General features: G+C 41.3%; 1 protein-coding gene across 1 annotated transcript in view; it reads right to left on the bottom strand.

Moving 5' to 3' along the window:
- Window positions 1-20,822, bottom strand: part of ERC2 (ELKS/RAB6-interacting/CAST family member 2) — a gene marked incomplete at both ends in the record, with an annotated part of 849,176 nt that overhangs the window by 83,758 nt on the left and 744,596 nt on the right. Inside the window, one exon of the mRNA XM_079713573.1 lies at window positions 16,831-16,965. Coding sequence (XP_079569699.1) covers window positions 16,831-16,965 — 135 coding nt within the window. The remainder of the gene's footprint in view (window positions 1-16,830; window positions 16,966-20,822) is intronic.

Genomic DNA, 20,822 nt, shown 5'->3' with positions numbered 1-20,822 from the left:
AGGTTTCACATGGTCATTCTTTAACATTATAAAATCTTTACTTCTTACTTAAAGTTGTTTTAGGTCAATTTACATATTTATTAGCTTTCTGTACGAGTAAATGCAATGTTTCTCTTAAAGTTTTTCCTAGATAGGGAGTCTCTCAGACAGAATCTTAGGAATTTCTCTGGTTTCCCTACCTCCCCATATTGATAAGCTTCCCTTTGGAAGCACTTTGCTTCTGGAAGAGTTAACTCCAGTGTTGTTTTCCACTTTACCCAGGAAGGGGAGAAGAGAGACGATAGTCTGATGTGACCAAGAAGCAGGTTCTACTGGCAGCAAATGGGTCCAGGAAGTGTTACATTTTTACTATGTGGGAAGATGTTGTAAAGGAAAATCAAACTCCTGTGTGTTCCCTGAAGGACCAGAGAAAGCAGCCTGACTCACTGGTGGGACCTACAACAGGTTCAACTGAGCAGTGAAACACATCAATGAAACTGTCACCCACAGGCAAAACGCACCAGTTACTGTTTTAAAATTCGTGTGAAGCACCACTGTTAAGGAATATGAAGTCAAGACTTGGAGAAGGGCACACCTGTTGAGTTATCCCAAAGAACTGCCTCTCTAATCACAGACCTGGGACATTTCACATTTGTCCCAGAAAAAGAACGGCACATTGAGTATTTTTTGACTGTGGCACACAATCTACCACATTTCTTCTTCCGAACACAATGGCATATACAATGTCACCAACTTCAACAGCATATTCTACATCGCCATACGTATATTCAACTCCAGAGTGTTGCAACTTGGTGTTATACAGCCTGCAGTATCCTGAAGAGGTGTGATTCCCAGCAGCAAAAGTCCCTAGAGTTCAGTGTTCCATTTTATAACACATAGCAATTACACACACCACTATTCAATTATAATGCAGATAGCCCAGAAATAAAGAGTGGGTTCTAAATAGCTAAAAATCAGCCTTTAAAAGAGCAAAACCCTCTGAAAAATTCAATGCCTGAAACATAATGCAAAACTCCACAGAAGCTCAATTGTCAAAAAACAACAGATATAATACCACTCATAAGACCTGCCAATATTAATATTTCTATTCTAATTCACTTAAAGAGCTACAGTTACCCATTCACCATTACTATGCCTTGATCCTTGTGTTTTCTTCAGAACTGCCATAGAAGAGAGTACAGTCCATTAAGTGGGCTTCTTACAGATGATAGTTTCAGCTCCATGAAGATAAACAGTTTTATTTCCCTTATTCCTTGAGAAACATGTGATACAACCAGAAGGACATGAGAGGCACACCACACTGGCATATCTGGTAAAAGCAAACAGTTGGCTGAAAACCACGACTGGAGAATCGTGACAATTTCTGAGTCCACAATCATGCCTTAAAAAGTGTGGATAAATCCTAACGAGGGCATAGTTTACATTTTAAATAACATAGAAACATTCGACTCGTGCTCAGCCCAGCCCCAACAAGGCAGCACAATAATGTGGTTGCAGGGAGGGGGTGCAGGAAGGAGGGAGCTCTTGGGGGTGGTCACAAAACACAGAAGCAAACATAGGGCACACTCACAAACATCAGCAAACACAATTGGGCACACATACCATACCACACTAGAATGCAATTTTTAAAAGAAAAATGATATAAAAGATGGTTTCTCACCCCTCAAAACAAAACTGGAACTTTGGTTTACAGGCCCGGCTATGCCCATATGCCCTCCTCGTCATCCTGCGGCCGGCCCAGGGTAAGGAGGTGCACGGAGAGGAGGGGAATACCGGAATGAAAGAAGAGAAGGTTAGTTACACTGTGATGCACTACAAAGGCACACTGATCTTCACTTTGTGTTTTAATCTTAAAGAGCAAGGGAAAAAAAATCCACAGTAACTTAAGTGCCACATCACTGACTTGTCAAATACATAACTGAGTTTTGTATCTATGGCAACCCCTACACAAAAACATTCCACCCACCTAGCTCTGAGTCTGTGTCAAGATTGGATTAGAAGATTAAAATTAGTCTACATTAGCAGATGATTATTTTTTTGGAAAGCATGCAATCTGAACTGCATATGCCTAAGGAGTAGATTAAACCTTTTAAGTAAGCAGAGGAGTAATTATAGTAACCAAATACCCTTAATTTCTCTTAAGCTTCAAGTATCAATAAAGGCTGAAGAAGAATTAAAAAAAAAAAAACTCCATCGACTTGGGTAGAACAAACTCCTGTAGCATGCGATAATTCACATTGGTTATTTCACAAAGGCTCAGACATGCTCTGATCTTCTTGATTTGTCAGGTTCTATTTTGCTCTCAGCATAAAAGAGGATGTGCCCGCCATGGAATGATTATACATTTGCATGGAATGATTATACAATTGCAATCAAATAAGTTTCAAAGCAAAGAGAGTAAACTTTCAATACAGTAAAATGCTTGTAGAAAGGAAGTTTTGTTTAACTTAAAATTGTGTCCAACTGTGGATAAATGGAAACTTATTTGGTCTGAATTCTTGTTGAAAACGTTTCCAGAATGGTTCAGGCCATTTTCCTCGCTTAGTGAAGAAGCCGATAGGTAGGGAATTTGAATCTTTGAAGACAGAAGTATATGGACCAACACAAGGTCCTGTTTTGAACAAGAATTCTCATTGTTCACTGCAAGGATAGAAACAAAGTGTAGAAAACTGAGTGGTTCATATCCTGGTCTCACACATAATTTGGGAGCTGTGTCTTTTAACAAATCCCTGATGAAACCAGGTTTTCCCATGATTTGCTTTTTGTTTTGAAAACCTGGAGCAAGAAAAATAATAACTTGGAACATTTTCTCATCATATGTATCCTTATTGCTTAAGTTGTTGTAATATTAGGTTGAATAATATGAAAATGTCTACCTTTGACCATTTTTGATCTAGAAAACAGCAATTTCATACAGTTCAACCTAATATTGCCGACAGGTCAAGGTAATTTTCATCTACTCAAGAATTGAAATCTGTGGTCTTTGAAATGAGTTTTCAGATAATTTCTTCCCTTTATATTTCTGTAAATTTTATTTTGTGCATTTAAAAATATTATTCTGATAAAAAGAGTTCACCAGATTGCCAAAAGGATCTGTGGCCCACAAAGAATTAACAATGCCCCACTGATTTGAGTCAATCAAGTGATTTGCACAGAGTCTGAATTGGACAACTCAATATGAATTTGTACTGACAGTTTGGATAGTAATATTCTGGCAAAAAATAAGGTACAATTGATCATCTTAGCTGGGTCTTCTCACGTAAAATTTACCTGCTGGCTACACTACACAGTCTAGTAATTGCTCCTGGCAATAAACTTCCCTTTTCCCTACATAACTTGAGAAATATGGATTTTTACATTCATTAAACTTCCTCTCAGTTCCTGGAGAAAAGCAAAGTTGATGTCTTTTTTATGCTAATTAAGAAGGAAAGACTACAGCATGGGACCCTCAGGCATCCACAAATGGATTTCAAAGGGTCTAGCAACCCCTTGTAATTCAATGCAGAATGTTGTAGGTATGTGTGTAAGTATATTTCTCTGGATGGAGGTCCTAGCCTTCATTATAAGGTTCCTGACCCCCAAAGTCATGGCTACAGGAAAACTCCAGGCTCAGAGTCACAGAACAAAATAGAAGGTTTTCCCTAAAATGCAGCCCACAGCCCCTGCTGACTGCTTCTAAATGGCTGTAAAATCACTCTCCTTGCAGAGCAGTTTATTTCATTTTGTATTTAAAACCCAACAGCATGTATAGATTCAGTTTGTTTCAAATCCATTCATAGATGTTTTAAATTTTAAAAAAGAAGAAAGAAACAGGAAAGAAAGCCATTGCCACCAAAATCTACCACTATTTTCTTAACAGTGAAATGTGGTCTAATGCAAATCACTTTTAGCAAATTAAATATATTAAAAAGTAGTAATTAATTATGATTGAAGCAGACAGGAGTTGTAGCTCGAAAATATACACTGCCAATATCACTACTGTGCCTCGTCCACCATAGGAATAAAAAGGAGCTCCCAGATGCCGAGGGTTATTAAAAGCCAGATGTTGAGATCGACGTCTTATATGCTGGTGAATAAAATAAAGAAATATGACAGTCCAATATAAACTTTGCTAACATTTAACATGGCAGAAATGTGGATAAATTCCTTCAGTGAACTCAGAATATTATGCATTTCTTTCAAGGTTTTAGTTTCTAAAGTTTAAAGTTTTTAAAAGAAAATAGAAAGGGAAGTGGTGGCCATTTCTGGTCTCTCTAATCTTCAAAGCTTAAACATGAATTGACCCTAATCACCAAGTGATCTGGGTCAGAGTGAGTGTCCGCTTGGGGAATAAAAAACAAAAATGCAGGAGCTAATCAGAGATGGAGCTCCAAGCATTTCCAAACGTTCGCAGCTGTTTGACTCCTGCACTGCCTGCATCTTTGTATGCAAATGTTAATTTGCTCAGCAACCTTACTGCACAGAAATGTAAATCTGGGGACCAAAAAATAAGAAACAGATAAATGTCACTTGATCCCTAAATTCATGCCAAGTTATTTAGAAATTCTTGGAGTTTTAAAATGTATCTATCAGGCCTGGGAGAGTCTGTTTCCTTCCCTTGTTTTTCTGTTTTCAAATCGACTTTGCAGTCGGGTTTCTGGATGTTGCCTGGTGTTTGCTCCCTTGTGTGTTCTCTGGGAGTGATTGCTATGCCAGGAGTTGCCAAAATATCTGGATGGGAAGAAAGCCTCTCTAGTCCATCCGTCATCCGCCTGCTTTTGTCCACAGCATCTGGGGATGGAACATCCAAGGTGGGCTGAAGCCCGGAGCATAGTGACCACAAAACACAGCAGATATTGATGAGGGGGGAGGCTTAACTATCAAACAAACCCAGGATGTATCTATGGCTCCAGAGATGATATGAAGCCATGATGGAAATCCTGCAGTCCCAGATGCCGCGTTTTAATAGGGTTCTCTAAATACTGAGATAAAACAAAATCCCTCACCGGATGGGCTGCTCACGGGGCTATGCTGATGACAAGATCTAAGGGCAAAGTGACTGAGTCATCACTGACAAGACAGGAGACTTGCCATTGTGGGGGACATTTATTAGCCCCAGCAAAGAAGGTCTGGGAAGGAACTCCATAATATGACATGATAAACGGCCCAGTGTAAACCTTTAATTGGTCTTTATTTTGAAGTATTAGATATAGCCAGCAGGCAAGCCCTGGCCCATCACAGGATTTTTTTTTTTTTTTAAAACATCTGCAATTTTCTTTGAGTTGACAGCTGGCTTTTTCCCTAAAATCGAAGGACTAGGTTCCTAATGGGGACCTTACTGTCACACTTGTCCTAGCTGGAAATGAGAATGAAATTATGGAAGCATCACTTTCAAACCAGCCTACTTCCTCTGTAAGAATTCAGCCAGCTGTCTCTGCCAGGAAGTTCGACCTGGTCTCCTTGTGGAAAACGCAGGGAGACTGTCCTGGTTACTTACAGGGTGTGGCATGGACAGTCACCAGACCCACCCCTACTCCTACTAACACAGTTTATGGCTTCTCTGACACTTTCTGCAAACTTCAAGCCCCAGAACTCTGCAAACTTTGGCCACACAAGCCACAAAAGCAGGACCATAGCGCGGGATTTATGATGTGCTCTGTGCCCGGGTTCAAGCAAAGCAGCTCCTCTTGGCATTTCCAAACTGCAGGCTTGGCCAGAATTGGCAAAAGAAAGCATGTGTAAAGGAAAGCAGTGGGCATGAGCCTGGAAACAAGGGTATTGAGCCTCAAGCCTCGAGCCTTGTCAGGGCACTAATGTGTTTTCTCCCAGGGTCAAGTCCAAACCTTCCCTCTGGAAACCTCCCATTTGTGTCTTCCACCTCTCCTGCCTCCTAGAATGCTTAGCCCATAAATGGATGTCTCTGTTCAGGTGATAAGGTCAGGAATGGCTGTAAACTCTTACATGATTTGTATTTGTTACAGCCTGTGTGACCCATTTGCAGACAAGTTCTCCCAAAGAATAGAAAAGTCCTATCTAGATTCAGATACCTGCTTTGTGCTCTGTTTAAATATAAATGTTAATTTATTTCTGACCTGGGCTAGAAATGAGCCAGTGGGTATTAGCATCAGCTCCAGGTTAGAGAGAGTGTGATGGCTTTCCATGTTTCTTCACTAAGTCTCACCAAGACACAGTTATGGGGAGGCTCTTTGTGCAGACAGGGAAAGGCAGGCTCAGGGAGAAAGATGAGGTAGCTTGCTAAAGGACACCTGGCCAGGAGCTGTGGAGCCAGGATCAAATTTCAGTCTGTCTGACCACAAAGGTACACTGTCCTGACATGTGAACTTTGAAGCCACAGAAAGAAGCCTCATTTTGGCCCCAGAAAACATCTGATGGTTCTGCTTAGCTCAGCTCTGAAGTCCTTAGGACTCTGCACTGCCCTTTTGCAAGCTGTTGAAGGTCCTGGTTGGAGCTGGATGGTACAACTTAGGTGGGGTCTCTCTGGCTCTTGGAAGAAAGAGAACCTCACATGCACACAGCAGCTGTCCCTGATAGGGCATATCAGCAGCACCCCAGCAAATTTCAAGGTCCCTGAAGGAAAAGGAAGCACCTCCACTCCCTTCACACTGCCTCACAGCATATGTGGGAATTTAACATGTATTTTCAAATGAGTAAGTATGTAAGGATCGGTCCTTGCTTTTCTGAATGACTCCACTCCACTGAGAGAGAAGGCTGCCTGGATTCCAGAGTTCCTTAGGGCTGCCAAGATCGCGTTTACTTGTTTCTTCCCAGAATGGTTCCGTCCCCTTCTCATTGTACTAGTGGCACTCCTGATCTATTCTTCTAACCTGAGTTGGAGAAAGCTGAATGGCACTGGCTAAGGGGCAACATCATATCATGGGTGATATCCCATTTTAAAAGACATTTTAAAAATGATATCTTTTAAAAGGTATCTTTTAAAAAGATATTTTAAAAGACACATGGGGTTGTTTCTCAAGGGAGAGGCAGAGGCTGAAAGCCGGTGCAGCCTGGTGGGTTTTCAGCAAGTCCACCTCCCAGGGACCCCCTGAGGCAGGCAGCCATCTCAGTCTTCTTTGCCAAGCCATGGAGAATATTAGAGAAGCTTGTGGGGCATTCCCCTTCACTTCTAATGTGGCATCTTTAGGCACTTTCTCAATTTTGGGGACTATCATTATAGGGTGACTTGAAGAAACTAGTTTTCTATTTCCTTCAAGCAAAAGTAATTCTAACAAATCAATCTCTAGTGCATGGTGCCAGTTCTCCCAGCTGAAAGATACAAGATACCCAGCTGAAGATGGAAATGCTGGAAGGCTGTACTTTGGCCAACAATATTTTTTTGGAGCCCAAAGTCAACATCTGCTAAAAGCTGAGCCACTGCCAGATAGCCATAAAAAAGGGGTGGGGTGGAGACAGGCTTTATTTTCACTCCCTCATCCATCACTCATTAACGCTTGGCTTTGTTAAACAGTGAAAATTGTGTTTTTTAACAAGATTCTGGTTCTGCTGTTTCCTGGCTAGTGGGCAACCAAATCCCCTAGCCTCTTGACTTTTTACTTCCTCAGTTGCCTCAAAAAGAAAATGGGATCAGAAGACCCTGACACTTCATAGGGTTGCTGTGTGAATTAAACTGGAGAATGTAAATTAAACTACCTTGTAGACATTACAGACATATACAAATATAACTGGGCACACCATCCCTGTTGGTAGCATTTGATAGTTTGTCACTATTATAACAAATTATTTGACACTGCCCTAAGACCAAAGGCAAAAGGCTGTATGTAAAAAGGATCTGATAGTGTATTAAACTATCCTTAGTTATTTTAACATCTCTGGGCTGTTCAAAGCTAGGGTTTATTCAGTTCATTAATATATAGATGCTGAAACAATTTTTAAAATGCTATTGTTCCATAAATAAGGTAGTTTTCAGAATCTGTGTGTGTGCAGTATATGTTTAAAGGATGTTTCCAATTCTCTTTTCTGTGGTTCCTTATCTCCTGAGTGCTGCAAGTGCCTGAGGTATGGAAGACCAACACGATCCTTATTACATCAGTTCAAGAAAAAAGGAGAAGCATCGGTGTTTAGCAATAGAAAATGGATTTCCCTGCTTCCAGACCTTTCAAGGTTGGCCACCCCCTTTCAAAGGGGGAGCTGAAGAGCTGCCTCTTAGACTAATGTGACTGGATTAAAGCAGCAAGTTGAAAAGGAATCAATGCTTCCATGTTGCCAAGATGAGTTACGTCTACAAGCTGGGGAGGGTAGACTGTGTCTGAAAACCCCTGCTGACTCAAAAGATGCTGCAACAAATCTCTTAATGAAACCCTAATACTGCAAACAAGGTTTAAAACTAAGAGGAATCAGGGAAAGGGGAGAAAAACAACTCTACCCAAAACAGAGTAAGGCTGAAATCTTCAATAGGCTCAAATCTCCTTTAAGGAAAAATCCTTTTCTAAGAGGAGGATCCTGATGCATTAAGCAGCTCTGCCTTTTTCCCAGACATGAAGACCCTACCTGGCAGGGTTTATCAAATCGTGCCCTCATGTGCTTACATGTAAGGAATTAACATCACACCCAGATTAAAGAGCTTTGGCAATAACCTGCTCATCTGCAAAGCCAGCTGCCTAAGGGCTGTATCAGCCCCGCCCCCCTTCCTCTCCTGTGGCTGTAATGGTTGGGTGAGCACGTAACTGCTAGGAGAGGAAGGAGCAGTTAAATACCTCCCTCAACAGTTCAAACACTTGTCCTCATTTCCTTCCTTACCTGTGGCCTCACAGACAGCCATGACAGGGTCATTCCAGAGCTTCTGCTCTTAAAAACAAGCAAACAAATAAACTGCCACCTTTATTTCCCAATGGTGAGAAATCACATGTTCCTCTGGTTCGTGTTTTAGTAGCTTTGGGGATTTTTGTTGGTCTTTGAGGGATAAAGAAAAAAACAACATCTGAGCTATCTTTCTACTTCATGTACTTAAAAAATAATCTGTTGAGTTTTAAATACAGCATCTTCCAATCTACTTGTGATAAAAGGAGCATCAGAAAAGGGGCAAGTGAGCACAAGAAAAAAAAATTGCAATTATGTGTGCTGAAGGATGTTAACTAAACTTATTCTGGTAATCATTTCACAATATAATCATATATCAAATCATTATGTTGTATAACTAAAATTGATACAATGGTAAAGGTCAATTGTATTTTGATTTTTGAAAATTAATTTATTGTTTACAAAAAGAAAAGAGGCAAGTGGCTCACAAGACTTAATTCAAAATGCATTCCAGGATATCTTTGACTCCAATTCTCAAAGGACTGGTCCAAGAGTGGGAACAGTTGAAATCTCTGAACCCTTATCCCATCCAATAAACATCAGCCCAACAAGAGGTTTCTTCATGGGTTTTTGAATTTGAAGGCTTCATCCCTACTTGAAGCCAAAACCCAAAGGCTTCTTCCAAGAGGTGGTCCATGAAATTAGATTTGCAATGCAAAAAACCTCTATCGTCTCTTGTTCAGTCAAGCTTCAGACATACTAGCTTGGATGGGAAACTGATATTAAAACCCTAAGACATGTAACTTTTCTTATTAGGTTACTGTCATGGGGAACAAAAATTTTTTTGTTTGTTCTGAAACTATAGCAAGTTCTGATACGTGGTAGTTAATTTTTCTTCTATGTAGGAAACATGAAAATGTATTTACATACACATACATATATGTATATACAATGTATATTCAAACACGCACTCAGGGGAAGTTAGGGAGAGAAATTTCTAGTTAAACATGATCTTGAGAAATTCTTCCATATGTGGAAAAGTCCTCAGTTCGTCTGACATATAGCTATACATACATATATACACACAGGACACTATGTATACATTTATCCCACATTCATTTAACCTCAAAACATAAAATAAATTCTTTTTTTTTCCTTCCCTGAGCAAAAGCTAGGAATAACAACTCCATATACAGAATCCATCTTCTGGGGGGCAATGGAGCAAGTTAAACCCCTCGTCTGTTTGTTAGAATTCAAAGGGCTGCACTTTGGCTAATCTGTTGGTGAAAGTGCAAGGAAAGCAGGGCATCAATCACAGAATCCCAACCAGCATTTCACAAAGAGGGCAAGTGGGGAATCCCAGGGCCTTGAGTTGGCTTTCTGAGAAGTAACAGGGCCCAGGGAGGAAATGCTGTGACTATTCCTTCTCTGGGTGGACAGTGAGACTCCACCAACTCCTGTTAACCAAACATAAAATTCAAGGCCCTGGGAGGAAGAGGAAGAAGAGAAACGCAGGGGGGTGGGTGCGGTTACAAGACAGATTTGGGGCCAAGAAACACATGGGGCTTGGAAATGTCACCTGCCTCCAGCCACACCTCCATGAGGACCTGATGGCTGGAAGTTCCCCTCCTATGCGAATGCTCTGCAGGACACTGACTAATTCAATCTGGGAGCTCAGGAGTATGCAGCATGGACAGAGGTGGGAAGGAGAGACAGCAGGAACCTTGTTTTTATTTTCAGAACTAACTCTACCTTATGGCTTTTTTGCCTGAAAGAAGAGGGCAGAGGGGACATGTTTTGAGACCAGAAATCTCAAAACCAACGTAGCAAGCGATGCAGCCTCTTTGAAGACAGCATAGGTGCAGTCAGCATGACAAGAATCACTGGGATAATTTCATTATATCTTAAAATACGATCTGTATATCTGTCTCATGACCACTAGTTTGAAAAGAAAGCCAAATCTAGGTCTGGGTTCTCTAGTGAACAAGTTATTTGATGGCTCATGGGAAAATAACATGTGTCTCAAGCAGAATTCTACAGGAATTTTCAGCAGAAAATGAAAGTGGACATTCAGTGCTCTGAAATGTGTCCAGTGGTACAAACTCATGTTTCAGCTGAGAGCCAACACATGCTGGGACCACACAGTAAACAGGAGCAACAGAGAATGGACCAAAGATCACTATTTACATCTGCAGGCAGATTCTGGAAATTGCCTAGTGGAGTGGGTAATATTTAGGATTAGGGCAATCAAATTTCTAGGAATAGATTAGCAGAGTGGACACCCTAAAGCTGAGGATGCAAAATAGAAAACCCAGCTTCTGCCACAATAAGGTCACTATCTGAAAGTACTCCAATATCCCTGGCTGATCTGATGGCAGCCCTGGGCCAAGTGAAGCATCCTCTACTCTGCTCTGGGGGCCTGACTTGTCCCAGGCCTTGTGTGTACAGAGGCTCATGAATGAGTAAGCAACAGAATGTGGGTCCAGGCAATCCACTGCCAAGGGCCCGCCGTAACCTAGAGCAATTCCCCTCCTTCTCTGTGCCAGGCTCTCTACTCCTTGAGGATCTCACTCTGGTGACTCTAGGGCAGTGGGAGAGTTGTAAGAAGTCACATTTTCACTGGCAGAGTGAGAGCAGGAATAGAGAAGAGGAAAAGGGCAAGGGGAAATGGGGGAGAATGAAATGAATGGTCACAAACAGAAGAATGGAAATAATGTCGATGAAGGCTGGGGCAAATGGGAAGAGAACTGATGGGATGACATTTTAATTCAAATTTGGAAAATAAATCAAAATAAAATTTGCTACAGTTGGACAGGAAAGGGAAAACACACATTTGTATTCTAGAGGAAATCAATATTGTAGCCATGCAACCATATTTAATACATGTGGTTGCATAAATATATCCATACTGACATCCAAGGAGGTTTGTCCCCAGGGTACAGCACTCAGAGACTCAGGCCCTTCTCTTGGGCCTGTTGGTTTTCAGGTGTGTGACTCTGAAAAATTAACAGCCTCTCTAAGTTCCAGTGTCTTTATCTGTACAATGGGGATACTCCCATCTGCCCTATTTCCCAAAGGTACTAGGAGAACAACTCATTCAATAGACATTTATCAAGTGCCTACTGTGGGCCAGACAAGTGTGACTGTACTTTGCAATATGTAACCAAGAGTATGAATATGACATAAGATATGGCCCCAAATTTCCTTAATCAATTTAATAAGTCTTATGCCTCCATGCTCCTGGACTCCGCAGCCCTCCTTTAGAAGTAAGATTTCTATAAGTAAAATGTGAAATTTAAATTTCAATTGGGATCTGAAAGTCTTCAAGGTGGTCAAAATGCCTTGATCTTTCCAACCCCTGTGAGTGAGAATTTCCATTCAAAGAAGGAGGGAGAGAGAGGAGAGGCAAGTTCTAGCTTGGAAAATGGCCATATATTCTGGGGTTTCCAGTCCAAAAAGAATGTTTACGTTTTTGCCAGTTAGGCCCCCACAAATTAGAATCAGAATGGCAGATGCTTTACCAAATGGAGGTGCATTTTGCACACAAAAAAGCAGCTAAGATCCAGGTCCTTAAAGACCCAACATCCAACTCAAGACCCAAGGACAGAAGTGTGAGTCCTGGAAGCCAAAGGGCAGTCTGAACAAGCCTGGCATTTTGAGTTGGCTGAAGTGTGGTATTCACCCTGATGCCATACTTTTCTTATCCATGGGGTTATTAGTCCATACCTGGGAGCCACTGGAAGGAGATTAATGAAATATGACTATGAAAAGCATGCAATGCCTAGAAAATTAAGTAAAAAATCTTGGCATCGTGGTAAGACAAGGAAAGATGCTACTTAAAGAAAATGACAGAGAGTGACAATGACAGGTACAGAAGGCATTTAGGAGAAGTTGCGTTTCCACTGAGCTTTGCTAAAATCAGTCAGACTCGGTAACTTCAATAAAATAAAATCACTAATGAGCCTCCAGCATGTACTATTTATTCTTTGGTCTTAATTATTTCTCAAAGCTCACCAGTAGCTTGTGTCATGGGAAATATTTGTTGTCTGCCTCTGTGCCCGCTTCTTGGTTTGAAGGATTTCCTAAGGCATTACTGGTGTTTCTCTGAATGTTCTGCTTGAACATATTCAATGACTGTGGCTATCCTGGGGGTCATAGGCCACCAAATATTAACTGTTCCTTTCTTGGGTAGGGGGTCTAGGCTGTTGGACTGCCACACCCCACTGACTTCTCTTACATATTCTCCATATTCTCTTCCCCTTATGACACTCATTTTCAATCTCTGAAGAGCCATGTATTTATGATTATCCTCATTTTCCTGGGTCCTCATTCTTGTAATGGCTCCCTTAATTCCAATCTATTGATTTTTTTGGTGGGATAACTCATTCTCAGATGTTAGAGTCTGAAAAAAAGTTATCCTAAGAAATGAACAATCTAACTTTCTGCTATGCACAGCATAAGGAAAATTTGCCTCGAAACTATACCTTCTGGTGAAAAACACTGGTGGAAACTGGATCAACCCTGTTTTAAACTGGGTAGTCTCTTTCTTCACCTGATACTCTGAGAACAGTATTTCTCAGAGCACAGATGTTACTAGAAAAGAAGAAGAAGAAAAAAGATTCCATGATCAAATAAATCTGGGAAATGCTGGGTTAAATAAAATTGGAGAGCTTTCTTTCTTATAGGCTTTATAGATCCTTTGATCTGTTAATTGTACCAAGACTCTCCAAGATCGTGTTATAATACACAGCACTTTCCCAAAATTCTTTGCCCACCAAATCTTTATTTCAAGGCTTTCTTCATGGGACTAATGTTCCAAACGTTACTTTGGGAAATCTCAGTCTAGACTTATAACCCTTGGATTCAGTTTCTCCCGAGAAAGCAAAATCATAGTAAAGGAGAGAGGGATAGGGAAGAAATGGAAAAAAGAATCTAACTCTGCAAGTACCTGGCAATACTTAAATTGAATTTCCTAAGGAAAAATGAGTTTCCCTGGAAAAGTAGAAAAGTGGCTGATTTTTTATATCTCTTCATTTTCACATGTATCTGACTTCTTAATAAAGCTCAAAAGGCAATGTCAACATTTTGTAGCCCCTCTTCTAGAAGATATAGTTGGTCAGCCTCATGGCCACAGGAAGGTCAGGGCTGGAAGACTCATGGGAAGGGAATCGGGAATCCCTGGAAGAGACCTTTTCCCTTTAAGTCAGTTCAATTAACATCAAGAGCGTTTAGTTTAAATCTCATCCAAATCAATCCATTATTCAGACTCTAATGTTGTCACATACTGATATAAAGCTGTCACTTTCTCCAAAGAAGTAGTTCCACTCCATACATATTAGTATATATACTTACACAATTATGTGTAGCTTTTGCAATCATCTGGGAAAGACTTCCCAGCCATTCAATAACTGTTACAGTCTGGGACTTACTTAGATTTATAACAATGCACATATTGATAGATGAGTTGGTGAATATGAATCTCAAAATCCCGTACAGGGGAAGGCATCACTGTCCAACACCTGGGATACCCAGTCAGAAAGGGCAACCAGCCCAGGGGATCCTGCCATCTCCATCACTGGAGTCAACCTATTCCTACCAGGGCTCCTAACTTAAGCCTCCTTCTCTGATTGAAAAAGTGCACCGAGGGAACTTTACAGCCTAGCTCACTCCAGTTTAAAACCACAAAGCTATCCTTCTGCTTAAGGGTATTTCACTTTCACAGTGAACCCCACTGCAGTTCCTAAGTCATGGGCCCTCTAATTAAGTTATAACTACCTGTTATCTGTCTTGTTCTGATTGACAAGATCCTGAACAGAACTGAATGAGACATCAGACGTTTGCTCTAAACCAGACAGCAAACCCCTTGTATACAGGGGTATTACCCATCATCCTCTTCCCCAAGCCCAGCAAAGTGGCCGGCGTGGAACATGTGCTCCAAGTATCGGCTGAATGAGCAAAGACCCAGCAGCAGGACTCTAGTCAGTTGAGGACCCCCTCCTCTCAGGGCCCGGATTTTTCATCTGTAGAAGAGGATGAGGCTCTCTGCCTCTATGTTCATGGTTTGCTTAGAGTAGTTACTGAGATGGAGAATGTGAAAGTGGAGGGTCATCACCACCTTCCTAACAGTGCCAATGAGAAATGTGTACCAGAGGTCCTGACCACGTATGTTAGTCAGACGTTCCTCAAGGAATGCTAATTCTTCTGTGGAGAGCACCACCCCTGAGCAATTATTTCTGCCCCATGACAACCTCTAGTGTCTGTAGACAAACTTAAGAGGGTCAACCAAACAGGCAAGTACTCTAGTCTAATAATTAAAGATCTCTGGAAAGGTATCCGGAGACTAACTTTTGTAAAAAATATCACTCACAAGGAAGGTAAATTTGAACTGGTGCCGTGTTTCTAGCAGGACACATTAGTGTATGTGTCTCCGTGATGAAACAAGATGGTTATCTCAGCAGGTCCTTGTGCAAACCACTTCCCCAATTTGCCTCCAAACCTTCTTTCCATCCCTATAGTGCTCTCTGTTCCTGTTTCTCTGGGGGCAATTCCAGGGTGGCCTTCTAGCACCAATAAAGCCTTACACTTACACCTCATGGCAGAAGGTCAGGGAGCAAAGGGCAGGGATCAAGAGTGAGAATGAATTAGTTAGCAGGATGCCAGGCATACTGGGGCAGGTGAGTGTGGGGAGGTGGTGGTGGTTGTGAGGGATGAGAACTGAATAAATAAAACCAAATCAGACCCAAACCACAGACATATGAGATAATGACATAAAATTAATCTCTCTCTCCATTTTGCTGATCTCCAAACTGAGAACCATTTTTGAGAGCTAATGACATAAACTGGTGCCTTTCTGCACTTGGCTTCAGAAACTAAGATGTCCTGTGTGGACATCTTCTCCAGGGTTGAGGTCTCCGAGGGTAAATGTTTCCCAGTACAAGGATAGGGCCAAGCTGGGGGCGGGGAGCCCTCCGATTGGAGCTACCTCACTGCACAGCTCCAGGGGGTATATTTTATGTTGTGTACTATATAAGTGGTGCCCCCTGGAGTTGTACTACTGGGAAAACACCTTGGAGACCTGGAATCTTAACTTCTATGGGATGGAGTGACATGAGGTAAAAAGGAAACAGAGCCACCTGAAAAAAAAATTTTAGGAGTACAATAAGCACCCCTTCCTCCAACAAACAGGTAAACCCCTCCTCACACAGGTAATTCAAATAAACCCTTCCCTCACATATTTAGAAATATAGAACAAAGGCATTCACATTTACCCAGATGATTCCATTCCATTACCTATGACACCATCCCTCTTAAAATTTATTGTATACGTTAAACTACTTTAAAAAAAAGGTCATAGTACAATAAAGGAGGAATTACTGTCAATATTGACTATACTATCCTGCTAGTTTGCATTTAATTTCATAATCTCCACAAAATTTACCTTCAAGAGTTTTAATGCTAACCATAAATAGTTTTTGCATGTGGTGGGTGAATGTGAATATCGTTGAAAACCACAGGAGGGCTGTGTTTTTGTCAATCCATCTCTTCACTTCTTTACTTAGTTAAGGGAGAATATAGAGTCCAAATCAAATAAACTGGACCCCTTGACTTCACTGGCTAAAATGCAAGCAAAACTGATTTCTTTTCATGTTGTTTTACCCCACTTTTAATTTGCATCACTAAGGAATTTTCTAGGACTGTCCTCACCAAACTCAAGGCTACCCTGATTGCCAAGCTCATGGAAACAAAGTGCTTTCTCTTAAAACTCTGAAAGAGACATTCCAAAGTAAGCCACCATTAGATACTGAGCCAGCAACAGACTATATATCTATGAAAGAAGAAAGGAGAGGAGGAAAGAAAATGCATAACATAAACAAGAACAGACAAAACCTTAAAGAGGAAGGAGAAAGGAAAACATTTAGATTCCTTGAGTGATGGAAATAAATACCAAAGCTATTAGTTTCAGTTCAAAGAACGTATCACTTTATGCTGTTTATTATTTCTTGAGGATTATTTATTTTATCTTAGAATATCCAAAGGGTAAAAGGGGTCTTGGAGGTAAGCGGCAATGAAACTGACCTGGTCAGGAGAGGGCCTGTGATTGGAATGTTGCGACCTCCCAGGAGATCGGTGGTGGTGGTGATGGTGGTGGTGGTGGTAGTGGTGGTGGTCCTCATCATAGTTGTCCGCCATCAGCTTCATTCTGTTCTGAGTCTGCACAGAACAAAAACCAGGGAAGAGTCCATCAGGAGCTAGAAGACCAGCCAAAGAGACTCAGGGCATAATTACAGCACCTATAGGGCTCCCTTTGTTCCTTTTTTAGGAACAGCTCTCATTTTTAGTTACATTGAAACTTAACAAAGAATGCACCATGCCATGAGCTTTGGTGAAAGAGGTTTTGTCACATCCTTGAAGCCACTATGTTGCTGGATCTCCATTCAGAGACATAAGTGTACTTCCCCCACGAGATTTAAAAGGCAATAAATGGACACATACTAAAGTGCTTCGTTTTATGTTATCAAGCGATCACAGAGATCTGGAGTAAGCCTGCAATCACATACTGTCAGTGGTCACATCCTACACTCTAAAGCAAGCAAGAGAGGGAAGCCCTGGATGAAAAGATGGAAAAGGCCTGGATGGAGACAGAGAACTACAGACAGACAGTGGCCTTGCAAAACAAGGCAGAGAAATCCACTTAAAAGCTGCCAAATGCAAAAATACTGATGGGGATGGTTTGTTACCATGATGACTTCTAGGGAAAGGGCACTCTACGGACATTTTAACTGATACTGTTCTTTGAAGAAATTAAGCAAAAAAAAGCGAAGTTGATGGAGAAGAGCTTTACTCCCTGTTATGTTTGTCACATGAGACAACTAGGTGTCATAGTTAAACCCCAAGGGCCATAGAATTGTATTGTTTTATTATGTAGGGCAAGAAAGAGACCAACGATCAATCGACCTAACAGGGTCACAGAATCTAGAAAACTGCCTAAAGACCATGGAAAAAGGCAGATAAAAATATCCAGCTCAGAAAGCCAGGAAATGTAGAGACTACAAGTGTGGGTTTGGAGATAAGGCCGTCTGGGTTCAAGTGTTGCTCCACCTCTTTGCTGGTTCCGTGGTCTCCTGAGAGTTAACTATTTCTGTGTCCCAATTTCCTCAACTTCAAAATGGGAGTAAGAGTACCCCCTTCCCTGCAGTTGTTCTAAGGAGAAAATGATACGATGGACTCCAAGTCAGTCCAGGATCTGGCAAATAATGGGCTTGAAATAAAAGTCATGCTATTATTACTATTATTGTTGCTGTTGTTTACTGGAAGACACTTCTCCTTCTTAATACATGTTGTTTCCTTTGCCTGTGACACCTCCCCCAGCCACCCTCCTTTGCCTCTTAACGTCTGTGTCTGGCCTTTTCCTGACCCCACCCTTGAGAGCAGGTGACGTGTGCCTCCTACTTACCACCCCTCTCTAACCACTGATTTATCTGTCCATTTGTCAGTAAACTTGAGGCTGTTTCTTTCATCTGCCTCTCTCCAGAATCTAACACAGGGCCAAGTAGATGTAGATAACATTATGCATGCTGTTGCAACCAGTGACTGAAAGAAAGAAGGGGCCATAATTTTGAGGGATGCTGCCATTCTAGAGGTGAGCTGCATGATTGTCCTTAGCCAGGGAAGGTCACTAAGAGTTGAGGACATCTCATGAGTTGCCATAACAATACCATTGGTGGCTCATGACACCAAGCCATCAGCACTTTAAGAGAGCTGGAAGTCAGAGGCTGGCAGAGCCTCCAGCCAGTTGGAATTTTACTATGTAATATAAATAATACTCTGATAATAATTCTGGACCTAGAAGTCTATTCTTATAGTATTTTTCATGTATGATCTAACTTAACCTCAAAACTTTCCTGGGAGGAATTATTACTATCTTCACTTATAGCTAGGAAATCAAGGCATAGATTTCAGCCCCCAGGGGCTCTTTCTTGACATAGAACATGGAGATTTTCCGGGCCTTCCAATTCTCAATCGCTAGGCTTTTCTCTTAGCCGTGTTGCTAGCAAAAAAGGCAAACAGCCGAACAGGTAGAAATAGCTTTCTCATAAATGCTTCAGTTCTGTTAAGTTTTGGAAACACCTCACATCGCAATTCTGTGTGACAGAGGATGTCTCATGATTTACTCACTCCATTTTTTAAAAATGTGCACGGTATTTGAAAGGCCCCAGAGTGGACGTAAAAACATGCGTGTGTGTGGATAAAAACAATAAAAGTAGAGGGAAAGAGCCACCAAAAAATCTAATTTAAAAATCTCAGGCAACCGTTGGCAGCTGATAGCATTTCCATCCTTCACTTGTCCACTTAAAGTGTCAGAAGACCCAATGGACAAGTTACATCTTGTGAGAAAGAGCAGGTCAGTGGAGCTGCTGCCAACCAAGTGCTGAGATTCCCCTATCCGGGAATCTCTTGTACACGAGATTGTGAAATTCAGCTTTTACACCTAAAATTCCAGTAGTGTCAGGAGCCTATACTTTTGAACTCATGAACTAATAAATCTGGAATTGTTTCTTCTAATAGAATTCTGAAAGTATGAAGGGAGCTGTAAGATCTGCTATGGTCAAGAAGGAAGGGACTTGCCCAAGAATGAATGATGAAGCCTAAATGAATAAATAATAACTCTGCTATTGTAAACATCATAATGCCCTTATCCTTTGGGGAAGCTCCTGTGATTTTATGAGATTATTTTCTTACCAGTAACAAGCTTAAAGTTCCCTACCTTTGAACTGTATCCCATAAAAGAATGTACAAGCTAAACAAGATGCTATATGCAGTCCTAAATGTGTCTGTTGAAATGAGGTGTTGGAGAATAGGCATGTCATGGGATAAAGACTGTAAATGAATGATGTCATCTTTCCAATTTGGTGCTGAAATATAAATAAACCACGTTGTTCATGTGAATACCAGATCTGGGGGAAATGTACACAGAGCAATTGTGAGCGGAAGAGGCTTCTTTTGATTAGTCTGGGCTGGAAGAGGAGAGTGTGAAATGGAGATGAAAAATGAGAGTTTAGCCTGATATTTTAGACCATTTTTATTTATCTTGCTTGTAGCACGTCCCCTAAACTATGACCGATTTCTTACAGGCTGGTTGCTAGTTCTCCCTTCCGTAGAAAAGTCTGACCAATCCTGCCCATTTAATTGTCAAATTGGAAATGGATCTCTTAAAAAATTTTTTCCATCTACACTACCTATCCTCATCTCCACCCAATTATATTGGTTTCCTAACACACCAAGTATGGTCTAGAAGGATAGGAAGCTATGAATAACGTTCCCTAAAGGTGGATGGAAGAAAAACTGCAGAAAATTTTAAGAAGGACTGGAACAAGGATACTATTCGTTCAAATATTTCCAGACACGTTTACCAGGTGATGGTTCACATCCCTGTAGCCATCAGATAGATATACAAGGTGCCCACCACAAAGCCTTAGACAGAAAATCCTCTGGGAAGTCATAACTGAAATCCCAGGAAAGCTAATATAGAGTTGGAACTAGATAGCTTTCCACAGCTCTGCACTTGGCAACTCATGGCCTCATTTAGTAATTCACTGAAGCCCATTTTTATTTCCTTTTCAGAGTTTAGCAAACTGCTGACCTGACACGTTCGCCTTTGGCTAACTGTGTTATATTGGTTTTACTGTATTATGTCATGACTGCTGAGACAAATCTCATCAGATTTCATTTTCTACTTCCTCTTCCTTCCAGGCGTCACCTTATTTCTCTGGGGCAATAGGTTCCTAACAGTTCTCCTGCTACACTCTTGCCTTGCATTGAACACAATCTGTAGTCAAGAGTGACATCAGACCTCTGTTACTACTTGGCTTTAGATTCCTCAGAAGCTCCCCACTGCCCTCAGGAAAGAGCCCCATCTCCTCCGTAGCTTATGAAGCTCTTGTGAAGTAACTGCTGTTCACCTCTCGGCCGCCTCTCCTCCCCTCCCTGCCCTGGGACAGGCTGATCTCTGGTCCTGTCATGCCTTTCATCCTCTCCCCCTTTACTTGGGTTATACTCATTGGTTCTTC

The sequence above is a fragment of the Hyperoodon ampullatus genome (assembly GCF_949752795.1).
Source record: "Hyperoodon ampullatus genome assembly, chromosome: 10".
NCBI lineage: Eukaryota > Metazoa > Chordata > Mammalia > Artiodactyla > Ziphiidae > Hyperoodon > Hyperoodon ampullatus.
The sequence above is the reverse complement of the archived record's forward strand: the minus strand, read 5'-3'. Positions and strand labels throughout refer to the sequence as shown.